At 36.7% G+C, this 27,576-nt stretch overlaps 1 protein-coding gene across 1 annotated transcript; it reads right to left on the bottom strand.

Annotated features, from left to right (window-relative positions):
- Positions 1-938: 938 nt before the first annotated feature.
- RAB14 (RAB14, member RAS oncogene family) lies at positions 939-23,858 on the bottom strand. Its single transcript, XM_087822848.1, has 8 exons — positions 23,669-23,858; positions 15,271-15,329; positions 14,023-14,076; positions 12,643-12,820; positions 8,749-8,815; positions 4,742-4,829; positions 4,404-4,434; positions 939-3,201 (listed from the first exon to the last, which is right to left on the bottom strand). Exons 2-8 carry the CDS (start codon positions 15,320-15,322, stop codon positions 3,024-3,026), a joined length of 648 nt encoding a protein of 215 aa, XP_087678974.1. The 5' UTR covers positions 15,323-15,329; positions 23,669-23,858; the 3' UTR covers positions 939-3,023.
- Between the last annotated feature and the right edge of the window lie 3,718 nt (positions 23,859-27,576).

Below are 27,576 nucleotides of genomic sequence, written 5' to 3'. Positions count from 1 at the left end.
TTTCACAAGTCTTAAAATCCTTAAAATACCAGCCTATTCAGTAACTGAAATCCTTCAGGGACACATTTTCTTATTCTATCCATGTGCTGAATGTAAGGGTAAAATATCTTCTTCTAAAATGCCACATGAACCCTCTATATATTCCCAAATAATCAGGAATGGAAAGTAATCATTAGGCCTTTTGTTTAAGGGTAGTGTACTGACCCACACAACCACAAAAAAGATCATCCTTAAAGGATATGTGGTCAAAAAAGTTCTCAAAACTTTTAAGTCTTCTGGAATTAAAAAGATGAGGTAATTAGTGTATGAAGCCAAACACCAGGTTCCAAAAGACTTTTTTCCAAAGAAACTACTACCTCTGACTATTATTATCCATAGAAAATAATTGAACATTGTGGAATGTCTAATGCATAAAGGTATTAGCACCAATTACTAATGAGGAGGGCCTCCTCATAGGTGTGAGGGCAATGAGTAACCCAGAGAAGCAGGTGACCGCACAAGTGGTAAGCTCTCATGGATTAAAAATTAAAAGAATTTCACATTCTCTCCAAAGTGCACTTTCCCCATGTCTGGCACATGAATGTTACAATATGACAATTTGCTCCTCTATTTTTGAGCACCCAAGTTTATTATAAGGATTACACATGCAAATAACAGAACTTGGCCCCAAGTACAGTCAAGGGAGAACACCATCAGGCACCAAATGTGCTGATCTCACACTGAAAAAGGTTGACTGAAAACACTGCAAGTGGGATCCAAACACAACGGTTTGTAAAAACTCAATTACTAAGTGATATGGATTCATATGCTTTGTATGTAGACTTCTCTATCAACAAATAAGGATAGTTCTGCAATAAAAACTGACAACTTATGCTAAATAACTGTTTACCTGAAGAAAATGTGAAATCCTATTATAGTTCAGAAAATAATACAAACAATTTTAATTGAATCTAGATACAGGTACTTTATTTACAAATATTTAGGTTAATAGCATTTTGTTACATCAAATGAAGAGTACAGCAGTCTGAATAAATCCTGTCACAGAAACAATGAGACCCACTGTAACAAACTTTGGAAATCAGGGTACTGCACCTACACAAGCCGCAGTCTTTAGTTTGTGATTGCTACCTTATATCCCAATGGGTGGTTTGTTGTTTTGTCTTTGTAAATATATACACACACCGGCAGGTCATGGTCCCTGGGTGAGTCCCTTGTGATGCAGCAGTGTGAGCAAAATGGATCACTGTAAGTCTTTAACAGAATATACGAATCTACTCCAGAAATCTTTTTTTAAAAAGTTCAAGACAAAAATAAAAACGAGTCCACAAATTAACCAAATCCTATTTTCTGCACATTCCAGTTTTGGCTTTTATTTAACATTGACTATACAATACTCTGGGTACTACCACGTTTACAACCCAGAAAGGTGTACTGTTTTACTTTAGTGTCTGTAAAGAGGGATTTAAAATGTGTATTTTAAACACAGCAGTTGAGCTGAGTGCATTTTATATAATATACCGAGGTTTATCTATCCTTTGCTTCACTAACTTCTGAATTTCCAGCCTAAACCATAAACTCAGAAATCAATCAACAGAAGTAAAGAACTTGGTAAAATGTAAGTTTGTTGTCTAAAGAAATGATTGTTTCCCTTGCAGTACGGTATTCTTTCAGTGGCCAAACCATCTCTGCAAAGTAATAACTTACTTTGTATCAGCATAAACATTGAAATACTGTTAGAAACACTTTCCCTTTTACAAAACAATTTATGCCAACATGACAAAAAATAGGGCCTCATACTAAGAACACAAGGGATATCTTAAATTATTTCACTGTAGTGTTAAAAATGCACAATTTAAAATCCCTTAACAGCAGACCTGTGATTCTGGCTGTCCAGTTCAGAATCTCACCACTCCAAGAAGATAAAGGTATAAAAGCTTAAAATGTGCAATAATAAACCCAGCCTTTTTTCTTTTTCTATACAGTAAGGCAAGAAATGCAGCCTGTAATGCAAAACGTTTACAAAAAGAGAAAAGCAGGTTAGCACATTGAAGATTGCACAAGAACAGTTAAGAAAATCAGCAGGTAAGCCACAGTGCAAAGATGAACAGAATCTGCTAGTGTTAATCCTCTCCTGCTAGGAGCTCTTTACAGCATAATGTCCCCAAATTGCCAGCACCAAAGGGTGGAGCCAGTATTACTTGTGAACTGCAGTTGTGTCTGTTTCCTTGTGTGAAATGGAAGGGAGTAGCATGGTAACATAGAGGTCTTACTGTACAAACTGGTATTTTATACTGTTCCAATGCCATTAATCAATTTATTTTCTTCATTAAAATAATATACACAGAATGAATTGTTAGTTCAGTTCCTTCAAATTTTATACATATTTACTTTCTGCTAATAAGAAAAGGATAAAATGATGTTTAAAAAAAAAGAGATAAAGCTATTAGGGAAGATAAACGGACATTTTCCCTGTGCAAGGCTAAGACAGAAGCAAACCTCCTCAAGAAAAATGCCACTCAGGAGATGTATCTGACAAGAACAAAAGCAGGTACAGAACCCCTTCTCTATCATCAGAAGCCATGTCACAGCAATAAACTTCTTGGTTACAACAGACATACTCGAACAGTTCAAGATGGAGAGAAAGGCTTAAGATATCAAATTAAACCGTACAGTGAGACGAAGCCTTACCAGAAAGAGGGAGGGGTAAAAATCATGAAGTCCAGCATCAGTGCTCAGTTTAAATCATGTATTGGTGACATACCTATCACGAGGACAATCAAGGGGGGAAAAAGTCTAGATTTACCATGCAGGAGAGATTACTCTACTTGCCTTTGATAACCTGATTACATCTAGTTGTTTAGCAGTTTAGTATTGTGTTAAACTGTTTTTTACAACAGAGTTTTTTTCTTTTTTCTTTTTTAATTAAACCCAGTAAGATGTACAGAAGACAATGAGGCAGTAAAAAGTACTGCTTCCAACAGACAGAGGTGAAAGGTCAAATGAGAGCCATAGCAAAGAGGTCACTAGCAGCCACAGCCTTCTCTCTGGGGTTGGGGTTCACTGGTTAGCCGGCCTCCCTGTGGGGCTGAAGGTTTGTGCTGTACACCAGACTCGGCAGCATTCAGATCCAGGCTTCCATCCTGAATGTTCTGATAGATTTTCTTGGCAGCCTCAAGGAAAGCATCTTCTACATTCTCTCCCCTAAGAGACAATTGACAACTTTATTCGAGAACCATAGTTTTCTACAAAAGATAAGACATTATACACTGACCTTTTGCTAACCTTTAGTCAACTGCCTTGATGTCTTCACCTTAGCCACTGTCATCTAATAAGAGATTACCAGAAGACTGAGCTAAGAGAACAACATGGGAAAATATTTTCTGTGGAAAGCAGATAAACACAGTACTGAGCTGTTCTACAAACCCTATTTGGATAACTGTATGTGTTCTAATCATTAAAATGCTAATGTTAATATGTAACAAATAGGCCATTTCTGTAATAACAGAGTATTCCAAACAGAAATGAAATCTCCAAACATGCAAACATAACTCCCAGATCTGTACAGTCTGACTGGCAAAGCATGAACTGTACTGTTTTTAGCATGTGATGGCAACATGTTCATGCTTAGCCACGTTCACACTTCAATACTCTTAGGACTAACAATAGAGATGAAGAAAAAGGAGCTGGCTTCTTACCAACCCAAGGAATTTTTGGCTTAATAAATGAAGAACTATGATGAGAGTCCTGGGGTTCAACAATGGACATGGGATAACAATTAGAAAATGTTAATTATGCTTCTAATTACTCTTACACACTATTTCCTTAAGTCATGCTTTTTACCATGACTGGAAGTATTAAACAGAGTCCAAGGTTGAGTCCAAGATGTGAAACTCAACCTCAGTTGTGAAAATGAAGTGTTTACACAATTTCATTTATTAACATGGGTTACCAGTGGGCATAATTAAGGTATAATCTTTTAGGTAAATTAACAAAAAATATTATTTTGAAATGCCAAGTAGGAAACAAAGGGTTGCTTACAGTTCCTCTAGCTATAAGCGCTATGCATTTATATATTATACCTTTCATGTACAGGTGACCCTCGAACAACTGGGGTTAAAGGCACTGACCTTCCTTACAGTCAAAAATCTGCTCCAAACATGCAAACTCCCAATCATGGAGCTGACCCTTGAACAAGGTGGGTTTCAACTGTGCGGGCCAACTGAATTACGCAGGTCAATTCAAAAAAATTCCTCATATGATTGGACCCACATAATTCACACCCATGTTGTTCAAGAGACAACTGTATATACATACATACATACATTGTACATTTTTCATATATATGGTTCTATTTTGAGAAATCTGAATATAAATGAAAATGATCTAATTTTAGCCACACTTACGTTTTTGCACTTGCTTCAAGGAACAATAAGCCTAAAAATAAAATTTAGACTATGATTAGGACATTTCAAATTACCTCACAAGGGCATTCTTTTTAGCAACATCTGAAGTTTCCCATCAGCTTTCAGTATTTTATGAAAGAATAGGAGTGGAGGGAATAATTGTACTACCCCCCTCCACCCCCACCATGAATTCTCAAAACACATTTTGCTACTTCCTCATTCTTGAAATTTGAGCAGTTTGTGTTAAAAAATAACTGCCGAATAATCTGCAGGATTGAAATCCTTAGAAATTCTCCCAAGTATGACCACCCCCCTCAAAAGCCATTAAAGAAACCCACCATTTTCTTCAGCAAACTGTTTGGCTTCTTCATATGTAACATCTCTCTGTGCCTCCAAATCTGCTTTATTTCCTATGAGAATTATTACCTAATGTGTGATCGAAGAAAGATATCGTAAAACAAAAGCAACCACTTAAATCAACCATAAAAATTCTGAAATCCAAAAATCTTGATAGAAAAAACATGTGGACCTAAAAAGGAAAACAAGTACTAGCAATTATCCACCAGACAGGACTACAGAATCATGATGCCGTTAGTATCAAGAGGGATCTCAGCAATCTTCTAGGCCAGGGGTTCACAAACTTTCTGTAGAGGGCAGAGAGGATATATTGCAGGTTTCTTTGCATATGCTTCTTTGCTTTTTCTTTTTTTAAACAACTGTTTAAAAATGTAGAAAACATGCTTAGCTTAGAAGCCATTCAAAAACAAAATAGTCCATGAGACACACCTGGTCTAGGCCAAAGATTATGATTTATCTGAGTGAGATTACAGGCTCCAAGGGATCTGTGAATGCACTGAAATTAAGCACAAAATGCTGTAAACAAGGACAGTCCCTGAAGAGAAAGCTCATGGCTTTTATCAGATTTTCAAGTTTCTGGGATCCTAAAACAGTTAAAAGAAACTACTAATTCAACTCCATCAGGCTACAGGTAAAGAAATTAAGGCTCAAATAAGGCAGAGACTTGTCAAAGATCAGTCAGTGAGTTAGTGGTAGGACATTAGAACCCAGGTAGAACACCCAAACTGTGATCTTCAAATACTGTCCTACCCCACACTATCCCCACGCAAGACTTAAGTTTGTAGCAACTGATGATAAATGTCTGTGTATCCATGAGGGGCAGTAGGAGACACATATGCAGTGAGCTCACACCCAAGGCAAAATATCACACAACCATATCCATTTTGGAATCATGTTATACAAGTGAAATTAGGCCAAAGTTAAAGGCAGCTCTGAAAAGTTCTAAGAAAAAGTGTGCAACCTTGGAAAACAGGGTTTTTTTGAGAGGGTGGGATAGAGATTTATGGACAGACTGTCTCTGCCTATATGTTTATTTGACACCAACTGGTAAAGCCTCCCTCCCCCTTCCAAACAGATGTGTTAATCCAGATATGGATACTTTAGGAACGGATGGTTTCAACTAAAAGGGATTTCCACCATTAACTTTTTTTCATGTGAAAGTACAGCCCACCCACTTCCAAAAAATGATGTCCAATAAACTTCTGACCCAAATGTAAACTTTGAGCAAGCGTAGTTAAGTAGCGTAACAAAAGTGAGCATTCTTGCCCTGGCTGGTGTGGCACAGTGGTTGGAGCATCAGCTCACCCTCCAAAGGGTCTCAGGTTTGAGTCCCAGGCAAGGGCATGTACCTGGGTTGCTGGTTCTATCCCTCACCCTGATTGGGGGGCATGCAGGATGCAACCAATTGATGTTTCTCTCCTTCCCTCCCTCCCTTCTACTCGCTCTGAAAAAAATCAATGGAAAAAATATCCTCAGGTGAGTAACAACAACAAAAGTGAGCATTCTTCAATCAGTGTGGACAACTGACCTCTGAGGAGGGAAAGAAGTTTTCACATATAGTTCACTGGTCTTTTAAAGATTAAGATAATGACACTTAAAAAAAATCAATTTTTTCTAAATATCAAGATTGGTAACATCACAATGGCCTAGTACAGGGCCATTATAAGACAGATACTCAAAACAAGAAATGTATACTGAATGAAAATGCTGCCACCTCTCCAAATTCCTTAAGAATTTCTAAACCATGCTTCCTTATCATTCTGAAAGGCATACCAACAAGACAGAGAGAAAAAATATATCACCACAAAATGAGAAAGTATATACAGTAGTCTCCCCTACCCAGTTTTTCACTTTCTGAGGTTTCAGTTACCTGGGGTCAACACATCATCACAAGAAGAAGGGTGAGTACAATAAAGCATTTAGAGAGATAGAGACCACATTCACATAACTTTTATTACAGTAGTTATAACTGTACTATTTATTATTAGTTATTGCTTTAATCTCTTACTATGCCTAATTTAGAAATTAAGTTTTATCATAGGTATGTGTGTAAAAGAAAACAGTATAAGAGGGTTCGGTACTATCCATGATTTCAGGTATCTGTTGGGAGTGCTGGAATGTATTCCCTCCGCAGATAAGGAGGAACTACTGTAATTTCCACATAGAAATAAAAGGCAACGCTATAAAAAATGTTAACATATGAGCTGGACCATCAAGAAAAGATTTTCTTTCTTCTGAAGATCTGGTATGACTTCAAGAGGCATAAATGAGGCAGGAAGGATATGGCTAATTCTTTTTATTATACTCCTCTAAGGACCCAATACTGTGAGTGTTTTGGGTTTTTTTTAAATAAACATTTTATCTTAAACAACTACAGAATCACAGAAGTTTACAAAAGAGTAGAGAGGTCCTATATACCCTTCACCAACCTTCCCCCAATAATAGCATCTTACATATTTATAATTGCAAATACCTAGAAACTGACATTGGTACAATCTATAGCCCTTACTCAGATTTCACCAGTTTTATGCACTCTTGTGTGTGTGTAGTTCTATGCAATTTTATTGTAGGTATAGATTTGTGTCATCACAATAATCAGGATGTAGAAATGTTCCATCACTACAAAGGAACCACTTTGTGTTGCCCTCTTTATAGTCAACTCTCACTACGCAAACCCCTGCACGCCCATTGCTAACCCCTGGCAACCATGAATCTGTTCTCCATATCGACAATTTTCTCTTTTTGAGAATGTTTTATAAATGGAATCACACAGTATGTAATCTTTTGAGACTGACTTTTTTCACTCATAATGCCCCTGAGATCCATCTGAATTGCTGCACTTATCAACAGCTCATTCCTTTGAATGGCTGAGTAGTATTCCATAGTATGGATGTACCACACTATTTATTCACCTATCAGTGCGATTTAGGTTGTTTCCAGTTTCTGGCTATTGCAAATAAAGCTGCTATGAATATTCATCTATAGGTTTGTATATATACTTGCAGTGGGTTTAATGAGAAATGGATATGAAAGTTCTAGGCACAGTCCCCATCATAATAGGCAAACCTTATTAACTGACTCTAATATAATTGTTGTTTCCTGATAAAAGCCAATGTTACCACTGATTACATATTTACTGAACCAAGCCTCTGCTAGGTGCTAGGGTACAAAGCTTAAATGAGACACAGGCCTCGTTCTTGAGAAGCTCAGAGTAAGTCACAGCTCAGTGCCTTTCCTCACTTGTCCCTGGAGTACCCTCAACAGCATCTACTGAACCTTACTCATCCCTGAAGTCCCAGCTCAACACCCTACCTAAAGCTGGTTTCTCTAGATGGCACTGCTCATCCTGGGCCATCACCAGCACCCGAGTCACTCTAACTCACATTTCACTCTGCTTTTCAGCATAGTTATTTGTGTTCCTACAGGTAATCTCCCTGCTAGACTATAACCTTTTGTGGGCCAAGGACCCATTTATCATTGTATACTGCAGAATCTAGCATGGTGGCTAGCCTTTAAAAATCTCAGTATGTTCTCAGTCTGGCTAAGAAGCTAATTATTTAAAGCATGCAGAACTCTTTAATTGAAATTTTATTGAGATAACTGTAGTTTTACATGCAGTTATAAGAAATAATGCAGAGATCCTTTATATACTTTGCCCAATTTCCTCCAATGGTAACATTTTATGAAAATAATACAGATCCCTTTTAAAGTAATAGTTTCAGATTTCATAATCTCCACTTGAGATCACCACCCCACTCATAACTTTCTTTTTTTCTCTTACAAACATGAATAAAAACCCAAGTATAAAGTGTGACACCTGGGGTAATTAGTACAGGAAAATTGTTAAGTTTTCTTCAATTAATTTAAGGATAAAATAAAAATTCTCATTCTTAGTACCCAAACACAAAAATCCCACTAGCAAATGGCTCTCCTTTTGGGGTTAGCTTAGATCTTAAGTTTTCTGTATAATAGATATCATTTAACTTACAGTATTTGGATTGGTGAGATTCCTTGCATCTGTCAACCAGCTGCTTAAGTGGTTATATGTACTTCTTCTGCAAAAATTAAAGTTTACATTTGTGACTGCCACATACAATTGCCATTTCAGTAGGAAAAAAGAAACTTCAATAAATATTTAAAATATAGACTTAAATCAACAGATCCTAAAAAAGTATTTTTGCTTTGACTAGAATGTTACCCTAAAGAACAACAGTTGTGGAATGCAAACACTTTTTTGCATTTGTCTTTAAATTTTTCATACTGGAAACCAAGACAGTCATGTCACATACAATACGCTGGTATAAAATTCACCTTTCCAGGGAAGGGATTCGATGTACAAATTGCCAGCTATAAAAACAGTCATGGGGATATAACGTACAGCATGGGGAATATAGTCATTAATATTGTAGTAACTGTATGATATCTGATGGGTACTAGACGTATTGAGGTGATCACTTTGTAAATTATATAAATGTCTAATCACTACATTGTACAGCTGAAACTAACATGTCAACTGTAATTGAAAAATAAAAAAAGTATTGAAAAATTAACATCTACCTTTCCTTAAAGAATAAGCTATAATTATAACAGCATAAAAACTGGCTTTAGAAAGGCATTGAACACATGTGATTGGAAACTCAAGTCCCCAGATATCAGAAAATGAGTTTATCCTAACTTTGTACACTTATTTATCAGCAGCTAAATCATTTTGGGATTCAAACTGCCCTATTTTCCACTTTCTCCAAGCAAGAGTTTAAAAATTCACAGGCTCATATGCACTAGCCAAGAAGGCCCTAAAAGAGCAAACAAACTCAAATAATTTACATTATTATTATACAGAGTGTAATATTAATCAGACATTACCAAAGGGCTCAAAATAATAAAAATTTTGAAGGTTAAAAGTGTCTTTGATTTATACAGATTCACAGAAAATTAATCCATCTTACTCATTTAACAGGTGAGGAAACAGAAGCCCATAGAGATTTAGATGACTTCAGAGCCAGGTGGCCTAGGACCTTTATACACATTGAGTCCTCAAACTGTTTCAGGTTTAGCCTTATGAATAATATATTCCATAATATCCAGTTGCTAGTGCTCATATGAAATTCAATATTCCAAACATTTAATTCTTTCCTAGTGGGAACTGAAAAGAACTCACTAGGACTCTCTTTTTACTGTGCTCTATCATATCATACACAAATTACCTTTTAAATGTAAAAAAACAATCATATAAATGAAAATAACTTTTTCCAGAGTTTAAAAATTTTTAAGTAAACAATGGTCAAATATTTTTAAAAAGCACAAGCCTTATCACTGCTCAGTATTTGTAGTACCTTGCTTTTACACAACAAATATATCTTACTTCATGCATAAACCTTAAATAACACAGCCCCAAACCACTTATACTGATTTTGATAAATTTTAAAATGTCAAAGCTGCCCTGCCTGCTGTGGTTCAGTTGGTTGAACATCATCCCATGCACCGAAAGGTTGCTGGTTCAATTCCTGTTCAGGGCACATACCCAGGTTTCGGGTCCACCCACCAGTTGGGGTATGTACAGGAGGCAACCAATGGATGTTTCTCTCACATCAATGTTTCTCTCTCAAATAAGATAAAAACATTTTTTTTAAAGGTAGTTTAAAAAAAAAGTCAAAGCTGGTAATGAGTGAATTACAAACTGCCACCACTTTAGTAAACAGATAAATCTACACACCTTTTGTAAGTGGTATCAAAATCATGAAAACCATATTATTTACATGTACCATAATGTCTACTAATCATTCTGTTTCATTAATTTAAAATTCACCATCATAATTTCAAATCTATAAATACAGTATCATCCAAATATTCATTACCCTGGTGGTACTAGAGCTCAAAAAAGTGCTAAAATATCCCTAACTTTATCATGGATGTTAAATATATCAAACAACTTATAGAGCCAAACAAACTGCCATGATAAGCTATGCTATCAATTTAGGAAAGTGCTTTTAACAATTAGAGTTAATGCCAAGAATAAAAAGTATTATTAAAGCAGGGACTTTTAAGTTTGCAAAATGTCGAGGATTAATAGGAAAAAATTGGAGGACTGTAACATCAATGTCACTATGAAGTATCACTGAGTCAAGAAAACACCTATCTAAAGCCTAAAGTACTTCTTACCACTAAACAGTTTTATTGGGATATAATGAACATACTATAAAGCTCACCCTTTTAAAGTATGTTCTAGAATTAGATAGTAGTGATCATTGCACAGCTTTTTGAATATTCTTAAAACCACTGTGTGCAATGATCACTACTACCTAATTCTAGAACATTTTCATCACCAAAAAAAGAAACCCCAGACCTATTAGCACTCATTCCTAGCCTCTGGCAATCCACTTTGTCTCTATGCATCGGCCTATTCTGAGTATTTTTAATCAGATATGTGGCCTTTTGTTTCTGGCTTCTTTCACTTAGCAAAATGTTTTCTAGGTTCAGCCACTGTACATCATGTATCACTGTTTCTTTCCTTTTGATGGTTGAATTTTATTCCATTATGTGCATACACCACATTTGTTCATCCATCCATTCATCAGTTGATGGATATATTTGGGTTGTTTCCAGCAGAAGTGACTTTGATAACTTAGACACACATTTTACCAAAAGTATTTACTATACTTAGATATGTTTAAAAGCAAACCATATATGTATCAAATCATCACACTGTATACCTTAAACTTATACACTGTTATATGTCAATCTTATCTCAAGCTGGCAGAAAAGATACACACACAAAAAAGGCAAAAGAAACTACAACTTTATACACTAAAATACTGTAAGCACACATCGCCATATGTAAGTTTTATTAATTCATGGAGTTTTTAGTTATGTAAAGTCTTTGGGAATGTATCCCTCATAAAAAGATGTTCTGCACAGGTGGCCAGGTTTTGAAAGTCTTCCCACAAAACTATTTACTAATCACTGACTGGCTATATGAAGAGCCTTAAGGCTGTTTCACTATGTTTTAACCCTGAAATCCCCCAATTCTAGGAAGTGGCATAAAGCATTTCCCAAAGGGAAATACCCTTTGAAAGTCCAATTATCACTTGGTCCCACTCACTCGTTCCTACTCCACCATCCAAAAGTCAGTCACACTGCTTTGATTAACACTTTGCATTAACATGAAAGGTGATCTAGTTCATTTTCTAACTTACAGTAGACAACAGAATTTGATGAAGTGGCACAATTTTCTATGATTTCAAAATTCAAACATTTACAGTTCAGTTTTGTTACTCTGTATAAAGTGCTTTGAGTTTCCAGAAATAGCCAAACTGAAAGAAATTTAACCTCACTGCCTAAAGTACTTACTATAAGCCACTTCAACCAATTTTAGGACAAAAAAGAATTTAATGAAATACTCAAACACCTTCAGATGCAAGTGTAAGAACTTTTTATAATCTATCATGTTAGATTAGAAAAACTACTTAGTTCCTTGCTTGGCCTTATTTTGTAAAGGTATAAACTTTAACACTAGAGACTGAATAGAGTAACTCCTCAAGACTTGCTTGCTTTCTACTGAAGTGAAAAGAACAAAGTTTGGTATAAAATATTATTTCACCTCAAATAATTCAACTGATGCTGCTTTTCAGAATAGTATTCTTCTGTCAGCTCCACCATCATCTCCTAAAGTTTTTCTTCAGTCATACCCACTTTCAGAAAAGGAAATCAACATGTTACGTCAAGTCTTACACAGCAATTTAGAGAAGAAACCATAAAACCCAAATAAGCACATTTAATCTCACAATTACAAACTAAGGAATGGTTAAATCAAGAAAAGGAAACCACACTGCCTAAAGTAGACTTTTTTTCTTGTATGAAGGTTGAAAAATTATTAATCTCTTACCTAGTGATATCATACACCATAAGCGCTCCTGCAGCTCCTCTGTAGTAGCTTCGTGTAACAGCCCTAAACCTCTCCTGTCCTGCTGTATCCCATATCTGCAGTTTGATTTTTTGGCCACTAACTTCAATTATTCTTGTACCAAATTCAACACCAATTGTGTGAGGACAATCAGCCATAACTGTTAGGGAGGAAAAGAAATATAATATAATATTCCAACTTCAAAAAGCTTCAAATTAAACCAGTGGGGGAAAGAATCCACTGGATTATCAAATGACTTAGTAATGCTTATAGGTTATAAAAAGACTAAAGCTAGCACTTTAAAAAAAAAAAAAATCATCAAAAACCCAGAAGTAGTAACAGAAATGGACTAGAAGAGGAGTCAGCAAACTTCTGAAAGGACCAAATAATAAATATTTTAAGTTTTGAAGGCCGAAAGGTCTCTGTCACAACTATTCAATTCTGTTGCTGAAATACAAAAGCAGCCATAAATGACTAAAATGGGGATAACTGTGTTCTAATAAAGCTGTACAAAAACAGGCAGTGACTAGATTTGGGCTATAGGCTCTTGTTTGCTGACCCCTGAAATAAAAGAATCTGCTAATTGAAGACTGTAATAAACTCTTCATAATACCAATGTTATACTATTGTCCCTCTGACAATACCTCAAAGAAAATTAGCACATTTAATATATATTTATAGTTCTATATTGGTAAGTCATATATATCTAATCCAATAGGATAAATTTACTAGTCCTTTCCTTATAATTAGGCCACTGGAAATCTAAACCCACTATTCTCTGGTACAAGTACACACAGACCACTGGACACTTCATAAAATATACTAAGAAGAAGAAAAAAAGCCATAGAAATAATTTAAACTATATGGAGACAATTTCAACTATACTAGCCATCAGTTACATAAAATAAAATGGCCCCTTCCCCTACCACCCAAGACAGAGTTATACTTTGAATCTTAAGTCATGAATGCAGACAGGGTTCCATTTTAAATATTTTCAACCTATTATTATATAGTTAACAAATGATACATGCAGCAAATTTCCCCTAATAATTTCTATAATGCAAAGTCAGAGAATTAAAAAGATTTAAATTTGACATTACAATATACATTTTTAAAAATTAAGTTCTACCATCAAAAAATCTAAAGTGAATCAAATTATATGTGACATAAAAATCAACACTCTGTACATGGGTATATTTAATTTTATCTGCACCTACTTAGAACCACTCCCCAAAGACAAAAGTGCATATACAGGGAAAGGTTATGTTTAAATACATAGAGTACACTGAAAATGACACTTTAAAAGGTAGAAAAGTGACAATAAAGAATTTACTAATGTTTTACCTTTCATTTTAAACTTACATTTTTTTTCTGTAAATTGGTGAAGCAAGCAAGATTTTCCTACTCCCATGTCCCCTGTTTAAAAGAAAGTTTGAAGTAGCGATTACATTTCTTAATTTTACACTCTTTATAATTACATGCAATGACTGCTATACCCCTTACAATATCACAAATTTCTGGGACACTTAGAAAAGTGTATTTCCCTAATTTATAATGAGTTCAAAAGATCCTACAGAGCAGTTTTCACTGTGATGTACAAACTCACTATTCCCAACTTTCAGCAGAAACAGAATTTGGTTATAAGTTACGTTAATGGCGAACAGCTGAGAAGTGCTTTTGTAACAGAGAAATTGTTGTAATCATGTTTTTCACTTTGAGCTGTTTCAAAGTTTTATATTATTTTTTCCCTTAACCATGCATAAAAGCAAAAGACACCTAGGAGTGACAAACAGGGTAGCAGCATATAACTAAGCAGGAGTAAGTTTTGGAAGCATGATTCATTAGATCCCATCTTATCTCATATTTTATGCTTGCATAATTCCATAAAAGGAAAGAATGTACACTACATGAAAACCATAACAGAACAATGTCCCCTCTGTACTACAGCAATTTAACCTTTGGTGAAGGAAACATTGCAATACAGTCACATAAACTCAACATTAAACCAAACTGTTCTCATGTGAAGAATTAACTGAAAAGTATAGGTACTTTCAATTGTGCTCTTACAACTATACTTGGATAAATAGCACTGTCTTTCAATTTGAGTAAAACCTTCTTGGAACTTAAGGGAAAAATCACCAATGTAATATTTTATATATATTACACAATTATTCTGAATCAGTGTTCTCTATCAATTTTTGGAATCCAGGGGGCTCTGAGGGCTTTCATGATATTTTTGGAATATATCAGCTCTTCTAGGAAATTAATTTCATTCCCAGTATTAACAAGCTTTCAGGCTGCCCTCAAGAACAACCAACATCACTTCAAAGGCACCCAGCATTATTCTACAGAAGTATCCAGAGCCACAACGCAAAGGGTACATTGTTAATGCAAAAATATATCTTCTCAAAGGAGCTTTAATTTTGCATTGAGAAAATTACACTTCTTCTGGAGTGGTATGTTAAGTATTAGTATATAGATATTTAGTATATTAACCTTTTTTGGAGAACAGGAGTATACGTTAAATAAACTTACCAATAATAATATATTTAAAGATGTAAGAGTATTAACCTTTTTTGGAGAACAGGAGTATACGTTAAATAAACTTACCAATAATAATATATTTAAAGATGTAAGAGTAGTTGTATGGTGCAGTTGCCATGGTGGCACTAAAAACAAAGAAAACTGTGTTACTTCAGTAGAAAAGTATACATAAGTTATCGAAGCTGACCACTGCTATCCTTTAAAGATACATTAAAATAAAGCACATTGATTATAAACTAAATGTTGGCTATAATAAGTTGGACTAAAACTGCATTTCCCAAATTGATCAAATGCACACATTTTCATGAATGAACACCACTTTAACCTTCTCATGTATTATCCATGGAAATATAAGAAATCACTTATATCAAAACAATTTCAATAATTCACATTAGGAAATATCCAATAACAAATGTTAATCTGGAAAATGTTAAACAAGGAAATATTTATAAATTCATTACAAAATCATTATAATTAGTCCCCTTCCCCTATCTCTATCAAGTTAATTACTGATGGGCCTACATGTTCAGAACTCTCTGATTTTTATAACAGAATGAGTTTTAAAACGTAACTACTAACTTACAAACACAATGTAAGTTTTTACTCTACTATAAATCAATGGTTAGCACAGCATCCAAAGAAAGAGCAATCATTATTTCCAAACCAAATTAATGCCAGATTTAGGCAGAACCACATGAAATTGTTGTTCTTGTAGATTTTTTAAAAAATCAATCATTGTCAATTTCTATGGTTCAACCTAATGTAGGATTTGAAGATTAGCAATATTATCAGATGTCTGCTATGTACTACTATAGGAGCTGAGAGAAATAATGGCATAAAATACTACCTGTGGTTGTAAAATTTGAAAGTTTATGTATTAGAATATATTTCAAAAGATCACAGCCTATTCCTTAACCTCAGATAGACAACCTGAAGAATTCTAATTTCTCTCCTACTTTTAATAACTTAAAAAAACAACTCTCCAATTTATTCAAACAAATGCCTTGAATGTGTCAGACACTGCTAGGTGATAGAGAAGTGGTGAATTCTAATACTAGTAATAACTTCCAATAAAATTATTCACAAACCAGTTTTCAGTTTAAACAAAGATAAAAATTATATATATATATATGAATGTTTAACCTTCATTTTTTAAAATTTGATTTCCAGTAATTTTTCTTAAATCTGGTTTTTACTGTTTTGTCCAACTGTCACATTACACAAGCTATACATTAGGTATAATTGGAGAAATTCATTTACTGAAACTAACAACTTCCTATATATCACATTTCAAGTAAAATTTCTATATAACTAATAAAATATAACCTGTAGAAAAAGTATATATGTAAAATAAATGAATTATTGTCATCAGGGAAGACCTCACACAATATAGTTAGCTCTCTTAACCATGTGAATCACATGCAACAGAAGTAGATGCCCTACTACCCATTCCAGCTTGACTTGTTGTAACACATTTATAATCAGTCTTCAACATCACAGCAATCTCCCTTAACCAGTTCTTTCAGGAAAGGGGGATTTTCTAATTAGATTAACTCTGATTCTGATCATTACCCTAACTGATTCCCTTTTTACAGACACTCGGGACTCAAAACATTTTAAGAATGAACTTGGTCATGAGGCAAAAATTGGTCTGAAAAATTCACTAGATCTCTGAACCAAATCCCAAACACAAGGAAAAAAATAATCTCTCACAATAAAAATTATATTTAAAGATTATGTCTTAACTTGCACTTCTCCCAGGCTTTCTTCTTCTAATTAATTTTTAACTCTTCTTGCCCCATTCAAACTTGGGGGAAAATAATAATTTAGTAACCTTTAAATTACTGTTTCTCTCATGTTCTTCCCCTTATGATTTTCCTATTTCTTTTCCCTGTTCTTACTGAAAGTTGTAGCTGTATATACTTTGCTCCCTTCCATTTTATGTTAAAACTATGGCCTCTATCAATTTCTACTTGAAATGTTCTAAAAGCTAATCATGAAATCATTTCTAGTTGTACTAATTTGTATACTTGCTAATTATTACACAAGCATTCATTAATTATCTACTCAGATGAATAATTTTGAAAGTGTCTTTAAAAATTACCAAGCATTAATTGCTATAACTATTTCCAAATAAAAGAGAATGATCACTATTTCAGATTGAATACCAGCACCCTATCTCCACTTCACCACACAATTTTCTAGTTCAACCTTCTTAAAAATTACCAATAAAAACCCTAAAAGTAGAGTTAAAGAAAAACTACGCAAATTTACTAATTCCAGTAGATAAGGAAGGCAGAATATATCTAGCACTGTAGCTGCTAATACAACAGGTCCTCCCTCTCTTACTCTAAGGTAAGATACTAACTGGGTTTAAATATGCTCATATAGTTAATTGATAACAGTCACTCAAAATTATGCATTTGCAGAATTATAGTCAAGTGGCCTCTTTTATTTTTATTTATTTAGTTTTTATTTTATTTATCGGGGTGACAGTGGTTAATAAGATCATACAAGTTTCAAGTGTGCCTTCCTATGTTATATGATCTGTATATTGCTTATTAACTGTTTAACTGTGCTTCAACAAAGGATTTCCCAAACTCATTTTTTTACTAAAATTGATCTTAGAGGAAGGGAAGGGGAGAGAGAGAAAGAAACACGGACATGAAAGAAACACTGACTGGCTGGCTTTATCTGGAACTCGCCCCAACACTGGGCATGTGCCCTGACCGAGACTTGAAACTGCCACCTTCTGGTGTAGGGGACCATGCTCCAACCAACTGAGCCACACCACACCAGCCAGGGCCCAACCTCATTTCTTGAACACGAAACATACCACTGTTAAGGTGATAAGATGAGAAACATATTTTTAACTAGCAACTAGTTTTGGAAGGGGTATAAAGTTTTTCCCCTGTTACTTAAGGGGTTCCTTTGCTTCACTTATTCAAAAGTAAAAAAAAAAGGTGTAAGAAATGCTAATCTAGTTCAAACGCTCCGAAAACACGAGTCCGACCTCTCAACACTACAATCTCCACTAATTAAAAAACCTTGGTAATATTCTGTAACTTGTGCACAACTACTGGTATGATTAAAATGCACTTTCTTCCAGGTTTTACAAAAAGCATTTGAATAAAATTTACATGCACATAAGACTGCCTTTAATTTCTTTAAGGAAAAAACAACAGGCATCATTAAATATATGAACAACTTGTAAACTAATAACAAACACAACTGTTATGGTTACCACTTATTGGGCACTTAATATATGCCAGGGAATGTGCTAAAAACTTTACATGCGATCTCATTTCATTCTTACTACTACCCTTATGAAACAGTAACTATTATCCTCATTTTGCAGATGAAGAAAGACCAAACAGGCAAGTAACATGCCCAGGTCACACAGCTAATTGGTCAAGCCTATATTAAACTTAGACTTGGCAGTGAAGAACCCCACTCTTAACCACATCATCCTCCCTCCTCCACAGTTATGAGATGTACTTGTGAGTAAATCTATGAAACCCTATAGTGGTACACTGGGGGACAAATCTTTCTCAGTTCACTCACTTGGTTTTAATTTAAAATTCTTAATAAGCAGTATTAAACAATTACATTCAGAGGATGCATTGTAATCAGGAATTATAGGTATGGATAAATGATAATACTAGTAATAATAATTCATATTATATCTACTTACAAAAAAAGTTTCTGAAGGTAAATAACATCTGTTGAGAGTAAACCATGTGATGGTCTGCACTTTTCCCGATATTGATTGTCTTACATAATTCTTACTTAATTCTCACAACTCTGCAAAATCATTATCATGTCCATGTAAAAACTGAATAAATAGAAGCTTGGAGAAATTCACATTCGGCCAGTGTTACAAAGTTAGTAAGTTGCAGAGCTGGAACTTGAACCCAGGCCTAATTCCAAAGAACCCGATTTTCTCTAAGGTAGCTTATTAAAGATATATAAATATGAAGACTGATAAAATAAAAGCAAAAATTCAAAATTAGAGAAAGATGGAGGATAATTATACTAAAAAATTAGGACAACAGTTCTACAATCAGTGCATGTAAAATTAAAACTTCCTGGCTGTCAAGTGAAATTTTTACTAAATGCATAAACACTAATAATTGTTACATGGTCTGTTTTAAATATTAACTATGCTTAATACTGCTTTAACATGATTTTGCAACCTCATCTCTTGAACATGAAACATACCACTGTTAAGGTGAGAAATACAATTTTTAAGTGGAGTTTGCTACTGCATAAAACGCTTCAACATGCTATTTTTCACTTAACGAAATTATGGATGTTTTTCCAGGCCAATACATATAGATCTAAATGGTTACTAAACGCATATTCAATACAATAACTGTACCAAAAGTAGAATTGCATAGTCTTCATATACGAAATCAGACACCTTTCTAAATAAAATTATAGAGCTATAAATGACCAGTGTTGAAATGTGCAGATAAGAGATGTGAAGGTAGGCACTTTCATATACTTTGCTTGTGGGAGTCTGAACAGCCGAAACATTTTGGGGAAGTAATCGGTATATATTTTTAAATCTTTTTTAAACTCCCCCCGCCCAAATCCAAATCACCCTTTGGCCAAGAAACCCACTTAGAAGTATGCTACAGAAATGAAAATTGCAGTCCGCAAGGTTACAGGTTCAAATGCATTTAATGCAGCATTTTTACAGCAAAGAAACTGGGAACAATCTAAACTCCTATCAAAAGGGAAAGGACTAAGTAAAGTACATCTGTACTATGAAACAATACACATCTAGTTTAAAAAACATTTAAAAATACATATTAACCTGGAAACAATATCCATGATTTTAAGTGAAAAAAAAGCCTGTTGCAGAGTTTGATGCAATAGCATGGCCCATTTTGAACACACATACAAACACATCCCTCAATCCCATATGCATATAATATGGAAAAAATATGAATCAAATTTTAAAAAATGAACACACAGGCTAAGAACAGAAAAAGGGAAGAGAGAAATTATTAACTTTCTTTATCCATCCCTGCACTGGTAGTATAATGAGAATGTAGAGAAAAAATTAACGACTGTTTAATATTTTATATACAATTCTGATACCAAGTAAGCTAAAAAATAAACCAAAAGAACTCCCTTTCATAATATTTCCAACATTACTTCCACATTCACCAATAATATGGGGAACATAAGAAGTCAATCAAATGATCAGTCTCAAAAAATAAAAAACACCCCAATAATCAATGGTATTTCCAGGTTTTTTTTTATAGTTTGGCTCCTTACTGTGTTAACTTATGCACTGTGTCTGACTAATCCTTTCACAACTGTTATATAGCTATTTTATTCTACTCCTTAGAATATGTTGTTACTGTGTAATTTTTACATAACTGATTCAAGACAACACAGGAAAAAAGCAACCCACTAAACATTTCAGGTGATTTAAATTCTGACCCTCACTGTTGAGATTATATTTTTTTACAAGCAAGATACCTTGTTAAAAACACCAGAGCCAATTTGTGATTTCAATATAAAAATATTTGTTGAGCATCTACTAAGCATAACGCTGTATGATAAATTTGACAATATAGTAATGCTTAAAAAACAAAAACAAAACAACAACACTGTCCCTGCCTTCATGAAACTCAAGAAAAGTAGCATTTTGATTTGCTTATATAGGCCCAGTTAAGTGGAATGCTACTTGATTTGTGAGTTCAGTGAACACAAATGGTAGTCATTCTAATACTCTAATCAAAATGAGTGGTCAATTTCCTTTCCTCAAGAGTAAAGCAACCTCTGAAAATAAACCACCCATTTCTGAAACTCACATAAGAAACAAAACAAAAAAACACGACACCTCACTTTTGACAAGCTATTTTATGTCACACACTTTTATACAAATCAATAATGTCAATAAGGAGAAAACTTGAATTCCTTCATGTATGTGTCAATAACAGGACTCTTTCAGGTAACTATGATGGTATGCTATGAATAGAAAATAAAGTACTCCAATATTGAACCTCTGTTCACAGAAAAAAAGTACTTAGGAGAAAAACAAAAACAAAACCCCTATCTTACTACTAGGGTTAAGAGGATTCGTGAAAATTTTACTGGTGAAATGATACAATGTCTGAGATTTGCTTCAAAATAATTTGGTGGAGAGGATACAGGTGTATGAAACAAGACTGCCAATCATTGATGACACTGGCTGATAAGTATTCCAAGGCTCAAATACTACTCTACACTGTATATGTTTAAAAGTGTCTAGGATAAAAGTATTTAAAAAGTAAAGTAGGACATCTTTGATACCTCTATTTGTACACTGCTGTCTCAAGTCACACCTGGCATTTAACCATACAAAAATGTTTCACGCTTTTTTTAAAAAATGAAGCATCTTTCAATAGCTCTTGTTTTAACATATTCTATTTGCTTTAACCAAAGGTTTCCTCCAAGTACAATATCTTACTAAGATTATGCAAAAATATTTACTCTTGATAAAAATCAGTTGTAAGAACACCCCAAATTCCTTTGCATAGTTGAAGCACACAACAACCATAAAGTTTAACATAAAATATAAAGAGCCAAAACTTTAAAAAATGTAGCTTTAATTCAAAATAGTTTTTTTGGTTATTAGAATCTAAGGTTTTACATCTTTTAAATAACAGTCTTTTACTGAGCACTTAATATATGCCAGCTACTTTATAAGTAATCTCTAATCCTAAAAACTCATTTTACAGATAAGGAAACCAGCTCAGAGAAGTGATATATCCATGATCATATATTACTGAGGGAAAAGCTAAAATTAAGCCGCTGTCTAATCTACAGCTCTCCAAAGCCATGCTCTCCTCATTTATTCAACAAATATTAAACATACAATATAATCCAGACACAGGTAATGGGACACTATATGCCAAGCAAGGTGCTAATGGTTTTTAAAGTCAACAACAGCTCAAAAATGTAGATACTATTATTCTTTGTATAGATAAGGACACTGAGCCTGAGAGGTTAAATACTTTGTTTATGGTCACTTAACTAGGAAGTCAAAGTACGTTACATACCACATGCTTCAAGGCATGACCAGATAACATTGCCTAAGCCTAATACTGAGGAAAATTTTTGCAAAGTCTTAGGGGAGGGAGTGGGAGCTGGATTAGAGCAGGGTTAAATTTTGGAAGGAGTGGCAGCTGAATTAGTGCAAGGTTAAGTTTGTCCTTAATAACCACATCTAAATAAAAGGCAGTCGTTGATAGTAATGAAATCAGCAATAAATTTTGCATGAGTTCAAATCTGGGCTCTGACATTTGCTGTGGGGCCACAAGGAAAGCACTTAGTCTCTGGGAATCCCAGTTTTTTCTTCAAAGATAAAATGAAAATCTTGCCATCTCTCCTTTAGAGCTGTGAGAATAAGGACTGGCAGTGTAGGGGCAAAAACGACAGACTGGGTTACAAAAAAGCAATCTGCTGTCATCCAACGCAAAAATAGGGAAAAAAGGAATTAAGTTGTAGCTACCTTATAAATGGTCAGGTCTGTAGCCCTGGCCTATCTTGAGTGTAGTCAATACCAGCCACAGTGTAGGGAGAGGCCAGTTTGCATGCCCCATCATTAACCAGTCACATCACAACTTCACGCCTCAGTTTCACCACTTGTAAAAAGGAAATAACTCGACTTACCACCAAGAGCTACTTAAAGCAAGATAAGCCTGTGTGAAGAGACCTAAATCTGTGCCTGGCGCACAGTTAAGTTCAACGATCGAAACAACGCCTGTTCCTTATTTTCAATTCTAGAAATGCCAAAACTTTTGGTCTTCATCATTTCTGGATTCTATCTGGGCCCAGGGCCTTATAGGATGTCACGGGCCTTGTGGACACTCACCCAAACCAGAACCTCCCAAGCACAGACCCAAAGACGCCTTCTCCAGCCCGGGTCCAGAGACAGTCCACCGACATCCACAAGGACACCGGCGCTAGTCCAAGATGCCGGCGTGCTGCCTTTTGTACTCAGGGCCAGACGCGGCCTACGGACAGGGGATCTGCCACGTCTGGGGCTCGTGGACTGCTAGGCGGCACGGCTCGCGCGGATAAATACCGCAGGGGTGGTCTGCAGCCGCCGGGAACAGCAGCAACGAGAGGAGGCCTGCGGCGAGGCCAGTCTGCCCGGTCCGGCCGAGGAGGCGGGAAAGGGGAGGGCGAACACACCCTTCCCCGCCCGCCTCGAAGCTCTCAGCTGGGCCAAAGGCTTCGGAGGGTGCAACGCGGGGACACTCTCGCCCCCGGTTGGGAGTCCCGGCCGGCCGGGCGCCGCAGCGTCCACCGCGACCCCGGGCTCGCCGCGGCCTGACAGGGCCTGCCCTGCGGCGCCGCCCGCCCGCCGCCCCAGCTCGCCGTCGTCCCCACCCTCGGCCCTCCCAGGGCCAGGCGAGGAGGCCTCGGCCGGACGGACACTGCGGAAGGCCTGGGTTACCTGGGGGGTTGCTGGTGGCTGGGCAGCTTTCCGGGAGGGAGGGGGGGCGTCAGGGCAAGGAAGAAGAGTGCGAGCGCAGCAGGAGAGGGGAGGGGGCGGTCGGCCGAGAGCCCGGCAAGTGGCGAGCTGGACAAGGAGGTGCAGATGCGCTGGCGGCTGTAGCGGTGGCAGCGGCGACTGCTCCTGGGGCTCCCTCAGGATCTTCTTCGGGCAGGTCCAAGATGGCGGCGCTCCCTGCACAGGGTTTCCTGTCACCCTCGCAATGGGCCGGACCACAAAAGATGGGGGAGGAGGATGCGCACGCAGCCAGCGGAGCCCGGAAGAGGGTGGCCGGCCCTGCCTGCTAAGCCACGCCCCCTCCTCAGTCCTCCCATCCGGACTTGTCCCGCCCGGGCGGATGCGCGCCCCACTGGCCCTCACTCTTGAGGGGGCGGGGAAAAGCGCTTATGCGCAAGCGCAGTATACTGGGTTAGTCCGAGGAGAAGCTGCTGAGTGAGGTATTTCTGGGTCTAGCAGGGCTGGGGTTGTCACTCTGAGGAGTTTTTACTATTTTTAATGCCAGCAACTACCACTTAATGGACGCTTACCATCCACCAGTCGCGGGTGCTAAGCACACAGCTACTGCATTCATGCCTTCATGCCTTCATTCATTCATTCAACATGTATGTATTGAGCTTTGTGCACGGCGGTGAGCAAGGCACACTAGGTCCCTGTCCAACAACCCCAGGAGATACCTATCCCCATTTTATCCACGGCGAAACTGAGGCTCAGATTGATCAAGTCACTTGTCCAAGATCTTGCAGCTAGAAAGTGGCACTTTCTGCCCTGTGTTTCACTTCTGTCCCTTTCAACCTCCTTTTGGGGGTGTCTTTGACGGGAGGAGAGAGATTGTGACCATATTTTTCACAATTTGTTCATCACATCCCATAGTCCAATTTGGTCTGCTGTTACCACCTTCCCAGAAAGTTTAGCACGACCCAGTGCAAGGCTGAGTTACGACTTCTGTAGGTCCTGGGCACTTTTGTCTTGTGCTTGTGAATGTATATATATAATTTCATATTTTACAACTGCATTGGTATAGAGATGAATATATATATATTTTAAATATATCTTTATTGATTGCAGAGAGAGGGAGGGAGAGGGAGAGAGAGAGATAGAAACATCAATGATGAGAGAGCCATTGATTGGCTGCAGCCTGCAACCCAGGCATGTGCCCTGACTGGGAATCGAACCCCGATCTCCTGGATCCTAGGTCGACGCTCAACTGCTGAGCCACGCCTGGCTGGGCTAGAGATGACTATATTAAATGTTATATAGCAAAACATCTTCTTCAACCTAACAGTTTATCTTTCTCTCTGTTTTTAAAAGAACTTAAAACATTATTGTGGGCTGCTAGAAGTATTATCTGCTCTAGGCACTGTGCCTAGTGGATAAGACCACTCTGCCTCAGTCCCCCATAATGGAGTTCAAGCTCACTCTTGGTATTCAAATCTTTCATAAGCTGGTTCTTTCTTTGTTAAGTGAGAGTTCATTGGAAAAGATGTGTATCGCAATTTACAGATCTTATTTTCAGAAGGACCTGGGTGCAAATCCCTGTTCTGCAACTTACTAATGATATGTCATGTCGCTTGATTTCTCAGATCCTCAGCCTCTTCTGCAAAGTAAGTGTGATGATATCTGTCTCACAAGTGCCCTTGTAAAATTAAATGAGATAATATATGCAAATGAATGCAAAATGTTTGGTATATAAGAATTTAATGTATGGGAATGTTTATTACAAGATAATCTAATAAGGTAATAAATATCCCTTCCAGCCCTATAGTTCTATTCCTATATTCTTAGTTCTAATAAATCATTTGTGGTCACAATTTAATATCTCTGAAATCAAGAAATTTGCCTCTGCCAAATAAAAGAGAAAGCTGCGAAACAGTTGCCATTATTTGTGCAGCAATGAACTTAGGTCTAACTAGAAAGTTTCTGTACATCCGATTGTCACCTTAATTGAAACCTTAATGTTTAACTAATACTATTGAACATTTACTATGTACCAGGAAATGTCCTAAGAATCATGCATAATTTCTTACTTAATCCCTACAACACTCCCATGAAATTGGTACTATATTCACCCCATTTTATGAATGAAAAGCTGAGTGTCATACAGCTCTAAAGTTATAAAGGTAAAAATTGGTAGTGCTGGGACTTGAACTCAAACATGTATGACTTCAGAGCTCCCATTCCTAAGCACCACTCCATACTTCATCCCTTATATGCACTTATAGCAGCTTAAATGTAGATCCCGAATTGCTGCTTACGTCTGTGTCAAAGACATTACACTTTTATGTAGCATTAAAGAGAACTACTGTTGTGAATGCAGTAGTATCTGTGACATGCTAAGCAATACAATTAAAGTAGAAATTGTCAATTCTTGTGATAAGTGACAGAATTTTCAAAGTCAGGAGAGACTATATGTAACCAATTGCATCATAAGGTAAGACTGTCCATGGGATGCCAAACATCTGTCAGGATTTCTAGGTAACTTGAAAAATGCTGTTTATATGAAGAGATATATACACAAAATATTCATTGCAGCACTATTTGTAATAGGAAAAGCCTAGAGACCAACTATGACTAGAAAACTGTTATAATAAATTTTAGTACATATGTATTGTGGAATATATGTAGTGCAGCAATTAAAAGTGTGGCTCAGCATCTTCCCATGCACCAAGAGGTCGCTGGTTCACTTCCCAGGTTGCCAGCTCAGTCCCCAGTAGGGGGCATGCAGGAGGCAGCCAATCCATGTTTCTATCTCTCCCTCTCCCTCTCTGTCAAAAAATCAATAAAAACTTTTTTTTTTTTTTTAAAGGAATGAGGCACACGTATATGTCCCAATATGGGACAATCTCTAAGAAATATTTCAAGTGAAAAAAGCAAGGTGCAGAAAACTAAATAGCATGCCAACATTTGTTAAAACTCAAAGGAGGGGGAAACAGACATAATGTGCTTGTGTGAGTGAACAGTGAGAGGGATTTTTCCTGTTGTCCTGAAATTGCTGCCGTGACCCAAATCTGGACAAAAAAAGTCCATAGGAGCCCATGTTCTGCATTTAAAGAATTGTCAGTGGTCGGAACCAGCTATATTCCAGCAGAACATTGGAAGAGCCATTGTTGTTCTACCTGCCCTACACCAACCCCTCCTCCCCACCTATTCCCCATTCCCACCTCTCTCCCCACAGACAAACCATCACCACTAAACAGTGGAAAGAAAGAATGGGAGACCGGAGGGAAGTCAGCATTTAGGGAAAATGAGTGTTCTGAAAAGAGACCCATCCTTTCCTCTTCCTCCTTGAGAATCACTAGTGAGCATTGGGAGTGCCTACAGAAGAAGAGACTGGCAACCCACCCCGCCTCCCCCATGTATGTTTGTATAGCAGGCTTACTGATCTGCTCTGCCCCATTGCTTCCTAAGGAAAACACAAATGGAGGGAGACCATGGCAGGGGCCTTGGGATGGCCCGGTGGAGGGCTCTAGATGGAGCGGGACTAAAACTGCCTCTACCATGCTCACATGTATCTTGGTTTCCCAGTCCTAGAATAGCAAAGAGATCTTCAAGCTAGAAGTCATCTGGAAAATGGAGCCAATATATGAGGGGGTCACCCATTCCAAGGGGAGATGCATGAGATCACTCCAGGTACTGATTCTTTGTCATATCCACCTGTTCTTGTTTCATTTCTACCTGCTTATATTTTTATAATACCTTTTGTAAAAATAGATGTTATTCTATTCTTTATCTTTTTCCAGACCCTAAACATTTAAGTCATTTTCAAACCTCTCTTTTGTGTTTATTTAAGCCAGATTAATTCATCTCCTTATTGGTTTTATAGGCTTAATTTTTTGTTAATTTTCCTCATA

The sequence above is a fragment of the Miniopterus natalensis genome, chromosome 12 (assembly GCF_054644295.1).
Source record: "Miniopterus natalensis isolate mMinNat1 chromosome 12, mMinNat1.hap1, whole genome shotgun sequence".
Lineage (NCBI taxonomy): Eukaryota > Metazoa > Chordata > Mammalia > Chiroptera > Miniopteridae > Miniopterus > Miniopterus natalensis.
Note: the sequence above shows the minus strand (reverse complement) of the source record. Positions and strands in the feature narration are given on the sequence as shown.